Consider the following 22,768-nt stretch of genomic DNA (forward strand, 5'->3'; position numbering starts at 1 on the left):
GGCCTGATCGCTTGAATGGAGGACGACCGAGGGGAAAGCTTTCCCAACCCAGGGTTCGCATCTTCCCGAGGCAAGGGAGTTAAGTGACTGTAAAAGCCCGGCTCCATCCTTGCCGACCTCGACTGGAATTTCACCAGGGGCGCTACGAGTTATGTTCCGTCTATGTTCCCTTCGTATTGACCAATAGGATTCCTCTTCTCATATCACTTGCATTTGCTTCAAATAAAATGGCCGTGCCCAGTCAGGACGATCTGATCGATAATCTATATCTAGATTGTAATTAAAGGGATCTGATTCCGAAGATTGCATCAAATCAAGTAAGCACCTTGATTAAAACATGGCAAAAATTTGGAAAATATCTATTGACGACGAGTTTGCGGTACACATTCTTTGCAAATCCTGCAATCGACCGAAATATGCACGGCGGTTTACGAACCGGATGTCGATTTCGTTACGCGATTTTGATTGGCCTATGCATGGACTTATTAGTCCAGCCAAAATATAACTCAATATTCCAGCCTAGTTCGGCAAGGGTGGAAACTGGACCTTTTTAGTCAGTTAACTACCTTGCCTCAGGAAGACGAGGGTTCGGGACTGGTGGAGCTTCACAATTATGAAATCCCATGAAAGGGAAAGGAAAAGCTGCGAAAAACAAATAATTTTCTATTCGTAACATCTCCTAAATAAGACATAAGAGCCGGGCGCCTTGTCTGGACACAGATGCGATCAGCCTTGTTTAACGGGCCAAGCGTCTGAGCGTTACGTGTCGGACGATGTTCTTTTGTTCAAATAGTTCAACAAAGTGTGCTCACTATCACCATGACATACACGATACTCTGCTGTCAACGCCTAACAAACCGCCGCCATATACATCTGTCTGTATCTTCCAACCACCGCGATATACTGTTGTGCGCACCTCACAACCACCACGACATACATGATATAACTGTCTGAATTCCACAACCACCGCAATATACATCTGCCTGCACCCCACAACAACCGCCATATACATCTGCCTGCACCCCACAACCACCGCCATATACACCTGTCTGCACCTCAGAACCACCGCCATATACACCTGTCTGCACCTCACAACCACTGCCATATACACCTGTCTGTACCCCACAACCACCGCCATATACACCTGTCTACACCCCACAACCACCGCCATATACATCTGTCTGCACCTCACAACCACTGCCATATACACCTGTCTGTACCCCACAACCACCGCCATATACACCTGCCTGCACCCCACAACCACCGCCATATACACCTGTCTGCACCTCACAACCACCGCCATATACACCTGTCTGTACCCCACAACCACCGCCATATACACCTGTCTGCACCTCACAACCACTGCCATATACACCTGTCTGTACCCCACAACCACCGCCATATACACCTGTCTGCACCCCACAACCACCGCCATATACATCTGTCTGTACCCCACAACCACCGCCATATACACCTGTCTGCACCCCACAACCACCGCCATATACATCTGTCTGCACCTCACAACCACTGCCATATACATCTGTCTGCACCTCACAACCACTGCCATATACACCTGTCTGCACCCCACAACCACCGCCATATACACCTGTCTGCACCCCACAACCACCGCCATATACATCTGTCTGCACCTCACAACCACTGCCATATACATCTGTCTGCACCTCACAACCACCGCCATATACACCTGTCTGCACCTCACAACCACTGCCATATACACCTGTCTGCACCCCACAACCACCGCCATATACACCTGTCTGCACCTCACAACCACCGCCATATACATCTGCCTGCACCTCAGAACCACCGCCATATACACCTGTCTGCACCCCACAACCACCGCCATATACACCTGCCTGCACCTCAGAACCACCGCCATATACACCTGTCTGCACCTCACAACCACCGCAATATACACTTGTCTGCACCCCACAACCACCGCCATATACACCTGTCTGCACCCCACAACCACCGCCATATACACCTGTCTGCACCCCACAACCACCGCCATATACACCTGTCTGTACCCCACAACAACCGCCATATACACCTGTCTGCACCTCACAACCACCGCCATATACACCTGTCTGCACCTCACAACCACCGCCATACACTGCTGTCTGCACCCCACAACCACCGCCATATACACCTGCCTGCACCCCACAACCACCGCCATACACTGCTGTCTACACCCCACAACCACCGCCATACACTGCTGTCTACACCCCACAACCACCGCCATACGCGTCTGTCTACACCCCACAACCACCGCCATACACTGCTGTCTGCACCACACAACCACCGCCATACGCGTCTGTCTACACCCCACAACCACCGCCATATGCGTCTGTCTGACCCCCACAACCACCGCCATACACTGCTGTCTACACCCCACAACCACCGCCATATACACCTGTCTGCACCCCACAACCACCGCCATATACACCTGCCTGCACCCCACAACCACCGCCATATACACCTGTCTGTACCCCACAACCACCGCCATATACACCTGTCTGTACCCCACAACCACCGCCATACACTGCTGTCTACACCTCACAAACCACCACGAGATACATGATAAACATGTGTCTACACGTGACAAGTGCCATGCTATGCAGGATATACTGTTGTCTACGGTGTCATACAGAAATCATTGATAAATGACCGTGACGATATGCTGTTATGTTACATACATATATACCATGACTGCCTCCATTAGACGGCGTAAGTGGACCTGCGCTAGACTCGCATGTCCGCCATATATAACCGTCGATAGCCGAGAAACACAAGTGGTACAAGGAGTTATGGATTAGCTGTCTAAGTTGGAATTAACGTTTGCGATGAGGGAAAAACGGTAGAAATACTAACAATATGAGGAATGTGACCTCAGATGTGCATTGATTGAACTAGGCCGAGTTTTTATAGCAGAAAGTCACGAACATGGTCGGTGGAGTTCAATATGAAGGAAGTGACTCGGAGTGGGAAGAGAAAAATAAAGTCTAATTTTAGAACGAAAATGTGAAAAAATGACATATAAGATTTATAAGAAACTAGTAATTGTAGTGAAACACTTTTATATGTTCATGTCTTGTATGTTGGTGTTGTTACATGTCCATTCGACCAACTGTTTCCCGTGCGTTACACAGTAACGAGGAAACAGGCCAGTCAGCGTTCGGTCAGTGTGCAGTTCATTTGTACTGATAATATGGTCTAGCTGGCACGCACAGTAACTGAAAATGACATAATTTGTGATATATGGTTCATTCTGTTAACGCATTTCGGCGAAGGTGTGAAAACGTTGACCTAGACATTGGGTAATGTTCTCGAGGTCACTTTCATTTAAGGTTGTCGCGTCACTTAATGATATATGATTATTGCCGAGAGTCTGACCAATCTAGAAGGTTGAACTAATGCTATACACAAAGATGAATGCAGTGAACGTGACATCTCCAGCCACAGACATATTGTTTGGGAGATTAGCGCTTTGAAACGAATGCAAGTAACCAACAAATAGATTTGTTCGCAGTAACACCTTGTTTTCCAAATTTGAAAAGTAATTAAACCATGTAAAATGGCGCATTCAGTTACTCATCAGTTGATTATGTATTCACTGAAACTACTACGAACAAAAACAAATCAGTTAGATTTGGCCTTATAACGTTGTGCAATAATTGAAGTAGGCCCTTGAAATGTGTTCAATGTGAAATATCATGTTTGGTAAGCACTTCCGGGGAATGTTACAAACATGGGGGTCTATCTTTTTCCTCAAGACCAAAATGTTATGCCGAACCTGGTCAAAGTGATGTGTGTAATGTGTTCGATGCTCTGTCTGTGTTATACCGTAAGACGTCTAAATGTTTCCCCGACTATGCACTCGACATTAAGGGCATAACCAGAATTGGACGGCTAAGAGTCAGTATGCTGCGTTTGGTAATAAACTTAAAATATAATGGAGTGTACAAGTAAACCCCAATAAGAAGAAAACTTCCCCTGTGATTTAGTATTTATCACCCGAACATAGTTATGATATCAACATACATATCACCACGTCACCAAATATCAACCTTACCACGTCACCAAGCATCAACCTTAACATCACGTCACCAGACATGAACCTTACCATGCCATCAATTATTAACCTCACCGTCACATCACCAAATATCAACCTTACCAAACGACACCAGACATCAGCCTTAGCACCACGTCACCAAATATCGTCCTTACCAAACGACACCGGACATCAACCTTACCACGTCGTCACCAAAATATCATCCTTACCACGTCACCAAACATCAACACCAACCTTACCATCTCGTCACCAAACATCAGCCTCAACACCACGTCACCAAATGTCATCTTTACCACCATGTCACCAAACATCAAACTAACCACCTCGTCACCAAACACCAACCTCATCACCGCGTCACCAAATATCAACCTTATCACCACGTCACGACACTTTTACCTATCGAACACCATGTCCTTGTTGAATCACGTGACCCACCCATCACTTTCACAAGAATCACGTGACCCATGCATCACTTTCACAAGAATCACGTGACCCACCCATCACTTCCACAAGAATCACGCGACCCATGCATCACTTCCACAAGTATCACGTGACCCATCCATCACTTTCACAAGTATCACGTGACCCATCCATCACTTCCACAAACTATGAAATGTCCATCTCAATTTAGGACCTATTGCTTGGTTTACTGTCTCATGTTTGTTTTTACGTCAACATGAGTCCAACCTACGCACGCGGTAAATGACGATTTCAATTATAGCTCGACTTCTTTTACTCGATATGACTGGAAGATAACTCTGACTTGTATGTAAGTACATATATCACATGGCAGCTGTCTAGACTCCATATATGGCGGGATATACTTGTCTGTCTGCATGCAGGCCAGGTAGAAACCTAACTAGACTGTCAGCACATCAATTATTTTATTTGACTTGGACGAAATAGATATGGCTATATTTGCATACACTGTAGATTAATGTGAGAGACGGTTCGGGTGCTGTGGTATCGACGGTTGGTCAACACTGAGTCGGCTTTGGTTGATTCTGAAGTATAGAAACACATAAGAAAAATACATCTGTAATTTATTAGGATAATCTTTCATGTTAATATAACTTTATGAAACGTACATGTTCGTACAAGTTGTACAAAGGTGATCTCCTACTCATCTGGTCCCCTTCATGCATGTACCAGGGGTCTCACTCTGTGTCCATCTCACAGTTCCACTGCTCTGCTGATGTCGCAAAATGTCGCCATTACCGGGCATACATCACGAGCTGACGGCGAACAGAGTTGTCCGCAATAAACAATGTGTACACGCGCACATGTAATCGGTAATTATTTCATTCTGACTAATTATCCTGACCAAAGTTTGACTGAAAAGTGACCGAGTAGGGCATTCCATGAGTTCATAGTTATGTCGGCTCGTGAGGATAAAATGGTTCCGTGTGAGGCCTGCTGCTCAGAATGGACATCTTGTCCTTCCAACGTCACCTCGAAGAAGCACATTGTATAGTTTATAGTGACATTAAAAGAAAACTTGAGGCTAACTTCTATTGGCGTTTAGAAATGTGACTTAAGGCTGTTCTCAGTAACTGTCAATGTTCTTCGGGGATGGCACGTTTCTTGAACCCCACACGCGTTGTCGAACTCTAGAAAATCTACCAATAAATTGTGCAAACTTTCTGGCAATACGCATCGATTGTCGCTGTCCAACTAACGCTACTTTGTCATTCTTCAGGCGATAAAACCCCTCTCCTTCTTTTCTTGCAGGTATTTCCCTGACAACTTATCGCACTAATGTTACTTTGGTTCGGTCGCCGAGAGCGCTAATTCAAACATAACCAAATAAGATAACATGTATTTTAGCGCTGGAGCGAAACCCGGGACAAATTTAGACTTAACATTTAGCGAGTGTGTGTTCAAAGGCGAGTATGAGGTTGATATGTTTGTGTAGTGATGTCGGGCGTGTAACTGAAGATTAGCGCTGACTTGTTAAGCTATTTATCTGACTGGCGTTTGTGTGGGCAAGCGGTGTCGGACCGCCGGATCAATGCCCCAACACCGCGGGATCACTTCACCACCTAGAGCCGAGAGGATCACTGCGTATCAGACATAACACTCCAGCTTCATCACCACAAACATATTAATTTGGTTTCACCAGTACCATTGCTTCCATTCATCGTATCTGAGCTACATTCACTTGTGTGGGAATTGTGTGGCAATTATCAACGTATGATTGTTCAAAAGACATCCAGGCAAGTTCCAGGATAAAAGATAAGCACTTTAGTTTTATGCGGTAATGGTTACAAATGGCCAAAAAAACACGTCCATTAAGTTCTTGTCTTGTATTTAAATATTAACATCATGGAATGTGTTTGACATGTAGTTCTTCAGTACCGTTAGCGTCACTGAATCCAAACCAGTTCGAGCCAGACACCGATAAATACAAACTCCAATCGCGACCATGTGACCTGCACCTGGACCGCCTCACGTGCAAAAACATATCTTACGTTGTTCGTTCCTTGACGATGTATGTCAGGATCATTAGCTAAAGTTAGATACTTCTTTTGGCTTTTAAAACTCTTGCTTAAGCATTCCCAAAGGTTGTTAAATTGTACTTTTCCAAAAATAATCAATTTACCGAGCCATTCAAGTTTTGCGATCAATGCCTTAAGAGCAGTTTAAGGACTATAAATACGTTTTCTTTATTGGAATGTCTTTGAATACAAATACTTTTAAAGAATTTTTCTTAGGCGGTTGACTTTTAACGTAACTCGTATAACTGAGCTTTATTTACATGCATGTTGATGCGTTCTTCCTGCGCATGTGCAGATGTGTAAGTTGTGTAACACCGAAGAATGTTCATTACGATGGTGTGGGAATGGTGAGTTTCTGTCAAAGATCATATCGAGGTGTTTGTTTCCAAGCACAGCACAAAGTTGGTCAATGTGTATGATGACGTCATGTGTGTGGGATGTTTGTTCTGCGCGTGGGTAGAAGCACGTGACCTTGATGACGTAGCCTATTCTTACGACACATGTTCCGTTGATAGCTACTAAATCTAATCAGAAAAGAATTGAATTTTGGCCAGCCAGGTGATTGTTAAACAAGTGGTGTGGTGAACACAGCACGAGGCCTGCGGGTTGACGTAGGAGACACTGCATGGGGCCTGCGGGTTGACGTGGAAGACACTGCATGAGGCCTGCAGCTTGGCGTGGGAGACACTGCATGGGGCCTGCGGGTTGACGTGGGAGACACTGCATGGGGCCTGTAGCTTGACGTGGAAGACACTCAATGGGGCCTGCAGCTTGACGTGGGAGACACTGCATGGGGCCTGCAGCTTGACGTGGGTGACACTGCATGAGGCCTGCAGCTTAACGTGGGAGAAACTGCATGGGGCCTGCAGCTTGACGTGGGTGACACTGCATGAGGCCCCCGGCTAGACGTTGAAGACACTGCATGGGGCCTGCAGCTTGGCGTGGGAGACACTGCATGAGGCCTGCAGCTTGACGTGGAGACACTGCGTGGGGCCTTCAGCTTGACGTGGGAGACACTGAATTGGGCATGTAGCTTGGCGTGGGAGACACTCCATGGGGCCTGTAGCTTGACGTGGGAGACACTCCATGGGGCCTGCAGCTTGACATGTGAGACACTGCATTGGGCCTTCAGTTTGACGTGAGAGACACTGCATGAGGCCCCCGGCTAGACGTTGAAGACACTGCATGAGGCCTGCAGCTTGACGTGGGAGACACTGCATGAGGCCTGCAGCTTGACGTGGGAGACACTGAATAGTGAATGTAGCTTGACGTGGGAGACACTCCATGGGTCATGTAGCTTGGCGTGGGAGACACTGCATGGGGCCTGCAGCTTGACATGGGAGACACTAAATAGGGCATGTAGCTTGGCGTGGGAGACATTCCATGGGGCATGTAGCTTGGCGTGGGAGACACTGCATGGGGCATGCAGCTTGACATGGGAGACACTGAATAGCGAATGTAGCTTGACGTGGGAGACACTCCATGGGTCATGTAGTTTGGCGTGGGAGACACTGCATGGGGCCTGCAGCTTGACATGGGAGACACTGAATAGTGAATGTAGCTTGACGTGGGAGACACTCCATGGGTCATGTAGTTTGGCGTGGGAGACAATGCATGGGGCCTTCCTCTTGACATGGGAGACACTGAATAGGGCATGTAGCTTGGCGCGGGAGACACTGCATGAGGCCTGCAGCTTGACGTTGGAGACACTGAATAGGGCATGTAGCTTGGCGTGGGAGACACTGAATAGGGCATGTAGCTTGGCGTGGGAGACACTGCATGAGGCCTTCAGTTTGACGTGGCAGGCACTGCATGAGGCCCCCGGCTAGACGTGGAAGACACTGCGGGAGGCCTGTAGCTTGACATGGGAGACACTGAATAGGGCATGTAGCTTGGCGTGGGAGACGCTCCATGAGTCATGTAGCTTGGCTTGGGAGACACTGCATGAGGCCTTCAGCTTGGCGTGGGAGACACTGAATAGGGCATGTAGCTTGGCGTGGGAGACACTCCATGGGGCATGTAGCTTGGCGTGGGAGACTCTGCATGAGGTCTGCAGCTTGGAGTGGGAGACACTGAATAGGGCATGTCGCTTGGCGTGGGAGACACTCCATGAGGCCTTCAGCTTGGCGTGGGAGACACTCCATAGGGCCTGCAGCTTGATTGGTAGACACTGCATGAGGCCTTCAGCTTGGCGTGGGAAACACTGAATAGGGCATGTAGCTTGGCGCGGGAGACACTGCATGAGGCCTGCAGCTTGACGTTGGAGACACTGAATAGGGCATGTAGGTTGGCGTGGGAGACACTGAATAGGGCATGTAGCTTGGCGTGGGAGACACTGCATGAGGCCTGCAGCTTGGCGTGGGAGACACTGCATGAGGTCTGCAGCTTGGCGTGTGAGACACTGAATAGGGCATGTCGCTTGGCGTGGGAGACACTGCATGAGGCCCCCGGCTAGACGTGGAAGACACTGCATGAGGCCTGCAGCTTGCCGTGGGAGACACTAAATAGGGCATGTAGCTTGCCGTGGGAGACACTGCACGAGGCCTGCAGCTTGACTTGGTAGACACTGCATAGGGCCTTCAGCTTGGCGTTGGAGACGAGCATCTGCACGAGTGTTTACGCGTTTAGTCACCAGACAGTTCCACTAGACATCTGACAGGCACCGATACGGACCAACCGTTGGGCTCATTAGGATTTTGTATTTCCTGACTGAAACCAATTTTAACTGTCAGTTTGTCCTTTTATAATTCTGGCGTTTAAGCCAAATATGGAATAGGTGACTTAGATACAATCACCTGACTCCCTATGTGGCTGGAAGATTATCGTCATCTCTCGCAATGTCGTTAACAGACACAATAACGCGAACATGGCTGGTGTCTTGGTTTGCTGAAGTTTCAGGGACGTCATAACACATGACGTCGGACTCACAACATCCGTGTATGTTTCCAGCACGTGATTGGATAACAGTGTGTCCGTCCTAGCCGTATTCACCCTCTTCAGCAACGTCATCTATGTTCTGGCTTCTATCCTTCTGTTTCTGTGTCAGTGTAGTTATAGTAAGCGTTTTCTGCTTCTATGCTTACGCAGCATGCTGCTTTCCAAATCATCCTTTGAAGAACGTTTCCTGGTATCACCATGCCTAGAAGATCATTCGGCCCCGAATATACATCGTGTGTTTCAGTGTCCAGAGTGCCGTTGTACAAAGTGATCTTTGCGCTGAGGTGATCGTAACTCCCATACCTAACACAGACTTACGACTGTCGTAGTGGTGAGGTTGTTTTGTACAACGACACCATGGTTGATAATGACATAGGGGCATTGTTTCGTTTTCAATATGGGGAGTTTGGTTTAACACCGCAGTATATGACGATGTGTCAGCTTATTGTGTTGAAGGTCTCGCGATCAAGGAACATACTTTACCCCTTCTACAACGAGATGACCTCTACTTATACGTAGCAATAGAGTCCCCCTTTAACACGGGGCACAATCCAGTGGCCTACTAGTAGCAGTAGTATTTATTATTACTAGTAGTGGTAGTAGTAGTTATAGAACTGTTATACAGACAGACAGACTGATATATTTCGTATGTGTGGCCATGAGGCCAATAGTACAATGACATTTTGTAGTAAGAACATTCGTCGTGAAGCACCACATGTATACTGATTAGATTGGAGCTAAACATGGTGTACATGGTTTTATGTATATTCAATGTATTATCCTTCTTTCAAATATCTTATAAACACACACTGCAAGTCTGAGAAGAATATGTCTATTTTTGCTGTTCATTAACTGTTCAAATTTTCTTTGTGATGGATACGTACTGTTATTATTCCAGTCCATTAATTACAACTGGAGCATTCAAAGCCGATATTGCAAGCCCTGTATACATACACAATTTTGCTTTCCCTGAACACATGTTTCATTATGTAGGTCTTTAGATATAGAACTATGCTTTGTCTGTATGTTCCAGAGCTGGGGTTTCCATATGGCGGTGTGTGGTTCCCCTCCCCAAACCCCTCCTACATCCACTACGCCTCCCTCGGCACCTACCTCGCCCGCGACATCTCTGACCAGCTCGACATCCAGGGTAAGTTGAACATGGCGAGACAGTTACGGATAATTGATGTTCTTATAGGTTTTTAAGTCCACGATGGCAGTAACAACACCTTTCTTGTGACCACATTCGTGGCCCGGAGAGCGGAAGGTCGGGGTTTCAATCTCCGGCCGCGTCATACCAAAAGACGTAAAAAGGTTGTACATGTTGTTACCTTGCCTGGTGCTCTGTATTTAAGGGCTAAAACAAATACTGGTCGGCTTGCAGTCATGTTAAACAAACACACACAAACAGACACACACACACACACACACACACACACACACACACACACACACACACACACACACACACACACACACAATCGTGCGTACACTTCGCAATATAAGTGATAATACTCTTGAACGCGACGTTAAACCCCTTTCACCTCACCTTACCTCACCTTTCTTGTATCTTCAGTGTTGCTGGACCACTACGCAGACGACATCCTGAACGACAGCGCGGTTTTGTACCTCGCCATTAGGCTTCAGTGCCTTGTCGACCTCTACAACAATTTCGAAATTCTCCGACAGGGCAACACGGTGTTCAAGGTGAGTCCGACAGGGCAACACGGTGTTCAAGGTGAGTCCGACAGGGCAACACGGTGTTCAAGGTGAGTCCGACAGGGCGACATGGTGTTCAAGGTGAGTCAGACAGGGCAAAATGATGTTCAAGGTGAGTCAGACAGGGCAACACGGTGTTCAAGGTGAGTCCGACAGGGCGACATGGTGTTCAAGGTGAGTCAGACAGGGCAAAATGGTGTTCAAGGTGAGTCAGACAGGGCAACACGGTGTTCAAGGTGATTCAGACCGGGCAACACGGTGTTCAAGGTGAGTCCGACAGGGCGACATGGTGTTCAAGGTGAGTCCGACAGGGCAACATGGTGTTCAAGGTGAGTCAGACAGGGCAACATGGTGATCATGATATGTGGTGATGTACCTGTAGTGATGTACCGGTGGTGATGTACCTGTAGTAATGTACCAGTTGTGGTGTACCTGTAGTAATGTACCAGTTGTGATTTACCATGGCCAGTAGTGATGTACCTGTAGTGATATACCTGTAGTGATGTACAGGTAGGGATGTACCTGTAGTAATATACCTGTAGTGATTTACCAGTTGTGATGTACCTGTAGTGATGTACCTGTAGTAATGTACCAGTTGTGGTGTACCTGTAGTAATGTACCAGTTGTGATGTACCTGTAGTAATGCACCTGTAGTAATATACATGTAGTGATATACCAGTTGTGATGTACCTGTAGAAATGCACCTGTAGTGATGTACCTGTAGTAATATACCTGTAGTGATATACCAGTTGTGATGTACCAGTAGTAATGTACCAGTTGTGCTGTACCAGTACTGATTTACCAGTTGTGATGTACCTGTAGTGATGAACCTGTAGTAATGTAACTGTAGTAATGTACCAGTTGTGATGTACCTGTGGTGATGTACCTGTAGTGATGTAACTGTTGTGATGTACATGTAGTAATGTATCTGTAGTGATGAACCTGTGGTGATGTACCTGTGGTGATGTACCTGTGATGATGTACCTGTGATGATGTACCTGTAGTGATGTACCTAACGTGATCTCTCACTGTTACAGGTGAGAGGAGCTGTTGCCAAAAACGAGAACTGGAAGGATCACCTGTCATTGAAAGTTGCTTACGAGGTGAGTGGGTCTCCGGACATTCAACCGAGGACAAATGTCAAACACAAACACCACATGTCAATAAAACAAGAACAGTGAAAGGACAAGAATACGCACGCCACATGTCAATAATTACAAAACTGTTTTACATAAAAGAAGCATCTGTATGTATCTTTTGGCGAACTGAGGCGCCGTAGAGTTTTTTCCCCTGACAGTGTCTTGATCCTATTCTCGTGGTTTTAGCTGAGATGTCAGCACCATACTAATGCTCATGATTCAGTGATTCATGATCACCGGTTTTCAGATTTCATTTTTTTCACTAAAATCTGCGTGACATTACATGCTGATCAAAGCCACCTTTAACCTTTATGCGCATTCCCCTCAGTCACAGATGACGGACGTATTCCTCTCAGGCATAGATGACGGACGTATTCCTCTCAGGCACAGATGACGGACGTATTCCTCTCAGGCACAGATGACGGACGTATTCCTCTCAGGCACAGATGACGGACGTATTCGTCTTCCTCTCAGTCACAGATGACGGACGTATTCGTATTCCTCTCAGTCACAGAAGACGGACGTATTCGACTTCCTGTCAGTCACAGAAGACGGACGTATTAGTATTCCTCTCAGTCACAGATGACGGACGTATTCCTCTCAGTCACAGATGACGGACGTATTCGTATTCCTCTCAGTCACAGAAGACGGACGTATTCCTCTCAGTCACTGAAGACGGACGTATTCCTCTCAGTCACAGATGACGGACGTATTCGTCTCAGTCACAGATGACGGACGTTTTTCTCTCAGTCACTGAAGACAGACGTATTCCTCTCAGTCACAGATGACGGACGTATTCCTCTTAGTCACTGAAGACGGACGTATTCGTCTTCCTGTCAGTCACAGAAGACGGACGTATTAGTATTCCTCTCAGTCACAAAAGACGGACATATTCGTATTCCTGTCAGTCACGGATGACGGACGTATTCGCATTCCTCTCAGTCACAAATGACGAACGTATTCGCATTCCTCTCAGGCACAAATGACGGACGTATTCGCATTCCTCTCATGCACAAATGACGGACGTAATCCAGTCAGTCACAGAAGACGGACATATTCGCATTCCTGGCAGTCACAGAAGACGGACGTATTCCCGTGAGTCACAGATGGCGGTCGTATTAGTATTCCCCACAGTCACATATGACATAAGGATGTTTATTCCTTTCTTGTTGTTCACAGAACTGGAGATATGACAAGTCCAGTCAGACAAAAGAGGTGATTATTCCCGGTCTCAAGTACAGCGAGGAACAAATCTTCTTCATACTCTATGCACAGGTGAGACAGTGATGGTAGACGTAGATGCAAGGTAAGCTGTTGTTATTACACCTATGCACACAGGACAAGTACTTGCAGTTGGAGTGCACAGTTCACGCCCGAGAACGTGTTCAGCGTTGAGCTTCTGTCAATTCTGATCACATTGTGCCACTACCTGACGTGTGCGGCGATGACGTTGTGTAAACGTTGGACCACTTTGATGTATACGGCCACTTTGATGTATAGATTATATGGTGTTATGCACCTCACTGTCGCAGATGTAGTAGCAGTATGTAATGCGCACCGAAAGGCTTGCATTAGGTCACGTGATATGCAAATTAGCCTGCGGTAGTGGTGTTATGCTGAGTCACCACTGCACCGTAGTGTGGTCCAATACGTCATTCGAGCAGTTCTTGTTGCCATCGCGCAGATGGGACAGGTTCGTGGCCATCATCTGCACTGTTGGCCAAGTGATGATGTTCCTGAAGCCTGTACACTGAGGACTGATGGACATCAAGGTGTCAGCTTCAATAAGACCTAGGGTGCACGGGTGGCCCAGTCGTCTAAGGCGCCGCAATTCGCTGTGCAGAGTTGCGTCCCTTGGACACGCCAGAAACCTATGGTTGTGGGTTCGAATCCCGGTTCACCCCGATTATATTTCTAGGTTTGTCAGTACCATACCCGTGCTCGTGGTTTTCATCGAAGTGGTAAACGTCCGAGACCTGCATCACTTCGGGCTTTCCTCCCACATTAAGCTGACACGCCGCGATAGAACTGGAATACTGTTCTAAGCGGCGTTAAACTCAACTCACTCACTCACTCACTCAGTAAGACCGATTGGTCTCAACCTGTTTTCCCGAGTAAGTTGGAGTATGGTATTTAGGTGTCCAAGTTAAAATCAAACTACAGACCCAACAGCTGACAAGAGATCCAAGGAAAACTTTGAAACTTCCGGTAATAGCGTGTTCAACTTTTTATGCAATTTCCAGAATATCGAGCAAGTATTGCTAGCCGAGTTAGGGGGAATGTTATCATGTGAAAGAAAATGGAATCATTTAATAATTTTACCTCCCTTCAGTTTTATGACATCGCCCACCGCGTTTCTGTTGGGTGTTGAGTGTAGGTGTCAGCGGTTTATCGACTGTAATCATGGCTGATTACGACAATATTTAATAATTACATTCCGGAAGGTCCATCTGACCCTTGTCTCACAGTCGGACAGAGCCAGTAGCGCGAATTTCCCACACTAATCACTGGCTCGGAGAGAGCGTGACCCCTGTGTCAGTCCGGGCTGGTAGACTTGCAGTGGTCTCTGGCTCACAGCTTGAGTCAGGGGCGGTGGGGTAGCCTAGTGGTTAAAGCGTTCGCTCTTCACGCCGAATGCCCGTGTTCGATTCCCCAAATTGGTATAAAGTGTGAAGCCCATTTCTGGTGTTCCCCACCGTGATATTACTGGAATATTGCTGAAAGCGGCATAAAACCACTCACTTACTCACAGCTGTAGTGACAGTGTGTCCTGCTGTATATGTGAAATATAAACTACTGGTATGCAGCGGTCAGTTCGTGCATTACCTACACTAACTTGACTTTCAAGAATAGTCATATTAATTTACATATATTACTTGTTTAAATATATGTCTAACAGAAAGCTATGACAATAGTGACGTATTACACTGATGCAGAATATCAGAGCTGACAGACTTTATGGCGTTTTCTTCCAGACTATGTGTGAGAAAGTCAGCCGACGAGGGTTGATAGAATACTACATCAACGACGACTCCGAGGTGACGCCTCCTGGGAGGTTCAGGTGAGTGCCCCACCTTCTACCCCCTCCCCCTCCCTCTACCCCCTACCCCCTCCCTCTACCCCCTCCCCCTCCCTCTACCCCCCTCCCTCTACCCCCCTCCCTCTACCCCCTCACCCCTCTACCCCCTCCCACTCGCTCTACCCCCTACCCCACCTTCAACCCCCCCACTCCCTCTACCCCCTACCCCCTTCTACCCCCCTCCCTCTACCCCCTCCCCCTCCCTCTACCTCCTCCCTCTACCCCCTTCCCTCCCTCTACCCCCTACCCCCCCTTCTACCCCCCTTTACCTCTACACACACACACACACACACACACACACACACACACACACACACACACACACACACACACACCCACCCCCTTCTCCAGTGTTATTCACAACTCCAAACTTAGTAGCCCTACCCCATAACACGTTAACTCCGCCCCATCCCCTCCACTCACCCCCAGAGCAATATCTACACTTCTGGCTATCTACTCTTCAACATCTCGCGAGCCACCCCCGCCCACTACAATATCTACTCTTGTCTGTCTCCAATACCCAAGAGAATAAATTATTGAAAAAGGAGTCCAACACAAGTCTAAGCCTGAAATTAATTATTGTTCTGCGCTCTATTTAGATCTTGTTTTTGAATTTTGTAGAATATATTCTTTAATAAGGTAAATATATTTCTGGAACTTAATGTCAGTCGTCTATAACTCATGTACATCTCGCTACATACTCTTGTAGTACCAGGGGCGGTTGGGTAGCCTCTTGGTTAAAGCACTCGCTGGTGACGTCGAAGACCCGGGTTCGATTCTCGACATGGATACATTGTGTGAAGCTCATTTCTGGTGTCCCCTGCCGTGATATTGCTGGAATATTGCTAAAAGCGGCGTAAAACCACACTCACTCACTCACTTTGTAGTACCATAACCGTATCACGACCCATTGTCAGTGTTATATACGTACAACGCGTGTTTCAGAGTCCATGGGGCGCTGATGAACTTCCGTCCATTCGCCGCTGCCTTCAAGTGCCGACCTGACTCTCGGATGAACCCATCAGAAAAGTGCCAAATATTCTAGAGATGTTGCACCACTTTCACAACGTGATTAGCAAAACATTGATGATACCACTCTTTCATGTCAGAGGTCAACACACCTCGCGGGATACCTTGAGGTCAGAGGTCAACACACCTCGCGGGATACCTTGAGGTCAGAGGTCAACACACCTCGCGGGATGCCTTCAGATCAGAGGTCAACACACCTCACGGGGATACCTTTAGGTCAGAGGTCAACACACCTCGCGGGATACCTTCTGGTCAGAGGTCAACACACCTAGCGGGATACCTTCAGGTCAGAGGTCAACACACCTCGCGGGGATACCTTTAGGTCAGAGGTCAACACACCTCGCGGGATACCTTCTGGTCAGAGGTCAACACGCCACAGAGGGGATGCTTTCAGGTCAGAGGTCACACGCTACGGAGGGGATGCCTTCAGGGTAGAGGCCACACACTACGGAGGGGATACCTTCAAATCAGAGATCAACACAGCGTGGAGGGATACCTTCAGGTCAGAGGTCAACATTACATGGAGAGAATACCTTCAGGTCAGAGGTCAAAACTACGTGGAAGAATACCTTCAGCCGGTAGATCCACATCAGTGGTTCCCCCGACAGCCATGGCCACGCATCCAACGATAACAATGTCCGCCAAACCCCATCAGTAGAACACCTCAGTTCTACATGTGCAGGACTTATTGCACGTGTCAATCATATCCGACTCGCCCATTCCCTGATCATATCTCAAGTACTTCAAACACACATCAGCCGTTTCATATCCCTGTTTTGAATATATATTTCACAACAAAGATCCCGCATTATAATTGTGCAAGAACATTGCCCATTTCTCGTTGTCCGAAAAGATATCAGTGTTCGTCGTTTTAACGGCCACGGTTCGTTATAAGATAGCATATTTACACTTGTCATACCTCATTGAACACCCACATTGTCCAGCAACACAGCATCTATATTCTTCTCGTCCAGTTGCCCGACATCATTGTCGACCATCGCCATACCTCATCTAACCTCATCTAGTTGTTTCATGCATACCTCACTGTATCTAGTTATTTCATGCATACCTTTTTGTTTCTAGTTATTTCATGCATAACACACTGCATCTAGTTATTTCATGCATGTCACATTGCATCGAGTTGTTTCATGCATACCACATTATATCTTGTTATTTCTTGCATAACTCATTGTATCTAGTTGTTCATACATACTTCATTGTATCTAGTTGTTCATACATACCTCATTGTATCTAGTTGTTCATACATACCCCATTGTATCTAGTTGTTTTATGCATACCTCATTATATCTTGTTATTTCATGCCTAACTCATTGTATCTAGTTAGTTCATGCATAACTCATTGTATCTAGTTGTTTTATGCATACCTCATTATATCTTGTTATTTCATGCATCTATGTACACTGGAAGGAAAAGTGTGTATGACATATGTTGTTATAAACATTATATGCCATCTATGTACACTGGAAGGACAAATGCGTTATGAAACATGTTGTTTGTACATTATATACCATCTATGTACACTGGAAGGAAAGGTGCGCTATGAAACTGTGTTATAAACATTATATACCAACTATGTACACTGGAAGGAAAAGTGCGCTAAGAAACATGTTGTTATAAACAATATATACCATCGATGTACACTGGAAGGAAAAGTGCGTTATGAAACATGTTTTTATAAACAATATATACCATCGATGTACACTGGAAGGAAAAGTGCGTTATGAAACATGTTGTTATAAGCATTATATACAGTCTATGTACACTGGAAGGAAAAGTACGTTATGAAACATGTTGCTATAAACATTATATACCATCTTTGTACACTGGAAGGAAAAGTGCGGTATGAAACATGTTGTTATAGACAATATATACCATCTTTGTACACTGGAAGGAAAAGTGCGTTATGAAACATGTTGTTATACACATTAAATACCATCTATGTACACTGGAAGGAAAAGTGCGTTATGAAACATATTGTTACAAACAATATATACCATCTTTGTACACTGGTAGGAAAAGTGCGTTATGAAACATGTTGTTATACACATTATATACCATCTATGTACACTTGAAGGAAAAGTGCGTTATGAAACATGTTGTTTGTACATTATATACCATCTATGTACACTGGAAGGAAAAGTGCGTTATGAAACATGTTGTTATACACATTATATACCATCTTTGTACACTGGTAGGAAAAGTGCGTTATGAAACATGTTGTTATACACATTATATACCATCTATGTACACTGGAAGGAAAAGTGCGTTATGAAACATGTTGTTTGTACATTATATACCATCTTTGTACACTGGTAGGAAAAGTGCGTTATGAAACATGTTGTTATACACATTATATACCATCTATGTACACTGGAAGGAAAAGTGCGTTATGAAACATGTTGTTATACACATTATATACCATCTTTGTACACTGGTAGGAAAAGTGCGTTATGAAACATGTTGTTTGTACATGATATACCATCTATGTACACTGGAAGGAAAATTGCGCTATGAAACATGTTGTTATACACATCATATACCATCTTTGTACACTGGAAGGAAAAGTGCGCTATGAAACATGTTGTTATACACATTATATACCATCCATGTACACTGGAAGGAAAAGTGCGCTATGAAACATGTTGTTGTTAACATTATATACCATCCATGTACACTGGAAGGAAAAGTGCGTTATGAAATATGTTGTTATAAGCATTATTTATTACTTGCCCGTGAAGAGATCACCCGTTTAATAAACATACAGCTGTATTACACATTGTGTAATACCAAAGCGCGTGCTTATGTACTACGGGAATAGACGTTTCACTAACAAATATTGAAAACTCCCAACATCTCTCGGCTTATTCAACGACATTGCGTGTAGATATGATAGATCACTGATAGGAGCTTATGCACACTCGATGATTCCAGCACCCTGTTGCGAGTCTGACGTCACATGACATTGTTTCGCCGGTGGATCTTGCAACAAAATTTAACAAATTACGTCATAGGGTATTGTGACGTGATTGCAAACTTTAATTTGTGGTACAGGGCCTCGTTCCACGGCGGTTGCAGCGCAAGGACAATCGTAAGTTTAAGTTAAAGTATGGGAGTTAGGATCACCTGTATAAAGGTAGGCCGTTGGATGGTATTAAATTAATACGTGTCAACGTTTGACGAGTTTGAACTAGGATTCTGTTAAATTCAATAGGATTATGCTGTGGATCGCGTTGATGTCTGTCTATTCACAAACAACAGTGAAATTTTCAACAACAAAATATAAGCGGCAAGTAATAAATAAAATACTCAACTCCTTCCCGTGTTATACCAATTATATGAAACTCGTGAATAGTTCTGTTATTTGAAAATGGCATATCACGTGAGCGAGTTTAGCATTCTATATATATGTATGTATACTCCATGTACACTAGAAGGAAAAGTGCGCTATGAAACATGTCATTATAAAAATTATATACCCTCTATGGAAACAAGAAGGAAAAGTGCGCTATGAAACATGTTATAAAATTATATACCCTCTATGTATGCAAGAAGAAAATGTGCGTTATGAAATATGTTGTTATAAAAATTATATACCCTTTATATCTCCAAGAAGGAAAAGTGCGCTATGAAACATGTTATAAATTATATACTCTCTATGTATACCAGAAGGAAAAGTTCCTTTTGAAACATGTTGTTATAAAATTATATACCCTCTATATATACAAGAAGGGAGAGTGCGTTATGAAACATGTTATAAAATTATATACCCTCTTTGTATACAAGGAGGAAAAGTTACTTATGAAACATGAAGTTATAAACGTTATATGCCCTCGATGTATGCAAGAAGAAAATGTGCGTTATGAAACATGTTGTGTACCTGATATATATGAATAGAGATAGATAAAATATGTTGTTATAGACTGTGTATATCCTTGATATACATGAGAAGGAAGAATGTGTTATATGAATGTTGTTATAAACGGTGTATGTTCTTGATATACAGTCCAAGGAAGAGAGTGTTAAAACATGTTGCTGGAGTCAGTTCAAATGGTTGGCTTAGCAAACAGGACAGCTGTTTTTTTCAATTTAATGTTGACATGAATTCCCAGGTCGTTACATCAAACATAGGTTGTTATAAAAGTTTATATCCTTCATATACACTAGAAGCAAGAGTGTGTTATGTAACATAAACTTTATATGTACTTGTAACATAGAAGGAAGAGCGCGTTAAATAACGTGTTGTTATAAACATTGTATATATATGTTATACACTAGAAGGAAGACAGCGTTATATAGCATGTGTTATAAAATAGTGTATGAAAGAGCCAGAGAAATACGTATAGATGCCACCCCACAGCCATAAGCATACATGATAACAGGATAATAGATTTCTTATCAATCATGAATACTATGTGATTATTTGCAATCATTATTGATGCTGATTAATTGTTTGACATTGTGTAAATGGACACAACACAGACCAGCCTAGTTGTAAAAAGGATGTCCTGTCCATGTTTGTTAGATATATCTGTTGTGAATCTGTTCCCTCCCGGCATGCAACAGGTCACTTCCGCTATTACAGACATTGTTCTAGCGGTTGGTTGACCCTGCGCTTGTAGCAACATTAAAGTGCTGACCGTTCGCCATGATGATAGCGCCATCACAATACAAAGCCTAACGAGAATGTCTATCAGATCAGTCAGCCGAAATTAACGTAATAACTGTTCAATGTCCGCCAAATTACACGTCTGGTTGCCTTACTAGATTGTCATTGGTGTAGTGATGGAAGAAGATGGCGTGCGTACATCTCGCGGTATTCCACCTTCTCCATACGTCACACACTAGCTGTATCAATACATCCCGCGCTGGGGGGTAGTTGTATCAATACATCCCGCGCTGGAGGGTAGTTGTATCAATACATCCCGCGCTGGAGGGTAGTTGTATCAATACATCCCGCGCTGGGGGGTAGTTGTATCAATACATCCCGCGCTGGGGGGTAGTTGTATCAATACATCCCGCAGTGGGGGGGAGTTGTATCAATACATCCCGCGCTGGGGGGTAGTTGTATCAATACATCCCGCGCTGGGGGGTAGTTGTATCAATACATCCCGCGCTGGGGGGTAGTTGTATCAATACATCCCGCGCTGGGGGGTAGTTGTATCAATACATCCCGCACTGGGGGGTAGTTGTATCAATACATCCCGCACTGGGGGGTAGTTGTATCAATACATCCCGCACTGGGGGGTAGTTGTATCAATACATCCCGCATTGGGGGGTAGTTGTATCAATACATCCCGCACTGGGGGGTAGTTGTATCAATACATCCCGCGCTGGGGGGTAGTTGTATCAATACATCCCGCACTGGGGGGTAGTTGCATCAATACATCCCGCACTGGGGGGTAGTTGTATCAATACATCCCGCGCTGGTGGGGGGTGGGGGGGGTAGTTGTATCAATACATCCCGCACTGGGGGGTAGTTGTATCAATACATCCCGCGCTGGGGGATAGTTGTATCAATACATCCCGCGCTGGTGGGGGGTGGGGGGGGGTGGGGTGGGGGGGGTAGGTGTATCAATACATCCCGCGCTGGAGGGTAGTTGTATCAATACATCCCGCGCTGGAGGTCAGTTATATCAATACATCCCGCGCTGGAGGTCAGTTATATCAATACATCCCGCGCTGGAGGTCAGCTGTATCAATACATCCCGCGCTGGAGTGTAGTCGTATCAATACATCCCGCACTGGAGGGTAGTTGTATTAATACATCCCGTGTTGAAGGTCAGTTGTATCAATACATCCCGTGTCGGATGTTAGAAGTGTAATTACGTCCCATTCTGGAGACGTTTCAAAGTGACTAGTTTCAGATAGAGTACATTTCTATCCGTGTGAGTGAGGCTATAGTTTTGAGACTAGAGACTTCGTGTCTTTTATTTTGTACATGCTAACATATCAATTTGTATATACTTTTGACAAATAAAACAAACTGAAAACAGAGAGGATGTTTGTGTTTTATTGCATCTAAAGCTGACAATACAGGTTGTACAATTATATTAAGGGTATCACGCGATTGCGTTTTGGGATGGTATACATCCTGTATTTGGAATAATCATTGTATTGAGCGATGCTAGGCGAGATATACATATTGTTTATTCCTAATACAGGACACTTACCATCACAAAACACACAAGCGTGGTAACCTTTGTATCATATAATGTCACTCTTATATTCTGTCGTCGAAAAACCTGTACTCATCTCT

The 22,768-nt window shown here is 45.1% G+C and overlaps 1 protein-coding gene and 1 long non-coding RNA gene across 2 annotated transcripts in view; both read left to right on the forward strand.

Annotated features, from left to right (window-relative positions):
* The window catches only part of LOC124150387 (endothelin-converting enzyme 2-like), an 89,264-nt gene extending 77,184 nt beyond the window's left edge, over positions 1-12,080 (forward strand). Inside the window, exons 9-11 of the mRNA XM_048400992.1 lie at positions 10,559-10,675; positions 11,102-11,263; positions 12,067-12,080. Coding sequence (XP_048256949.1) covers positions 10,559-10,675; positions 11,102-11,263; positions 12,067-12,080 — 293 coding nt within the window. The remainder of the gene's footprint in view (positions 1-10,558; positions 10,676-11,101; positions 11,264-12,066) is intronic.
* Positions 12,081-12,273: 193 nt separating this feature from the next.
* On the forward strand, positions 12,274-21,923 carry LOC124150444. The gene is made up of 4 exons (XR_006863249.2): positions 12,274-12,347; positions 13,563-13,658; positions 15,359-15,444; positions 16,408-21,923. It is a non-coding gene; the product is annotated as an uncharacterized LOC124150444 (long non-coding RNA).
* The last annotated feature ends 845 nt before the right edge of the window (positions 21,924-22,768 follow it).

This window comes from Haliotis rufescens, unplaced genomic scaffold (genome assembly GCF_023055435.1).
Source record: "Haliotis rufescens isolate VD_foot unplaced genomic scaffold, xgHalRufe1.0.p SCAF_20, whole genome shotgun sequence".
Taxonomy (NCBI): domain Eukaryota; kingdom Metazoa; phylum Mollusca; class Gastropoda; order Lepetellida; family Haliotidae; genus Haliotis; species Haliotis rufescens.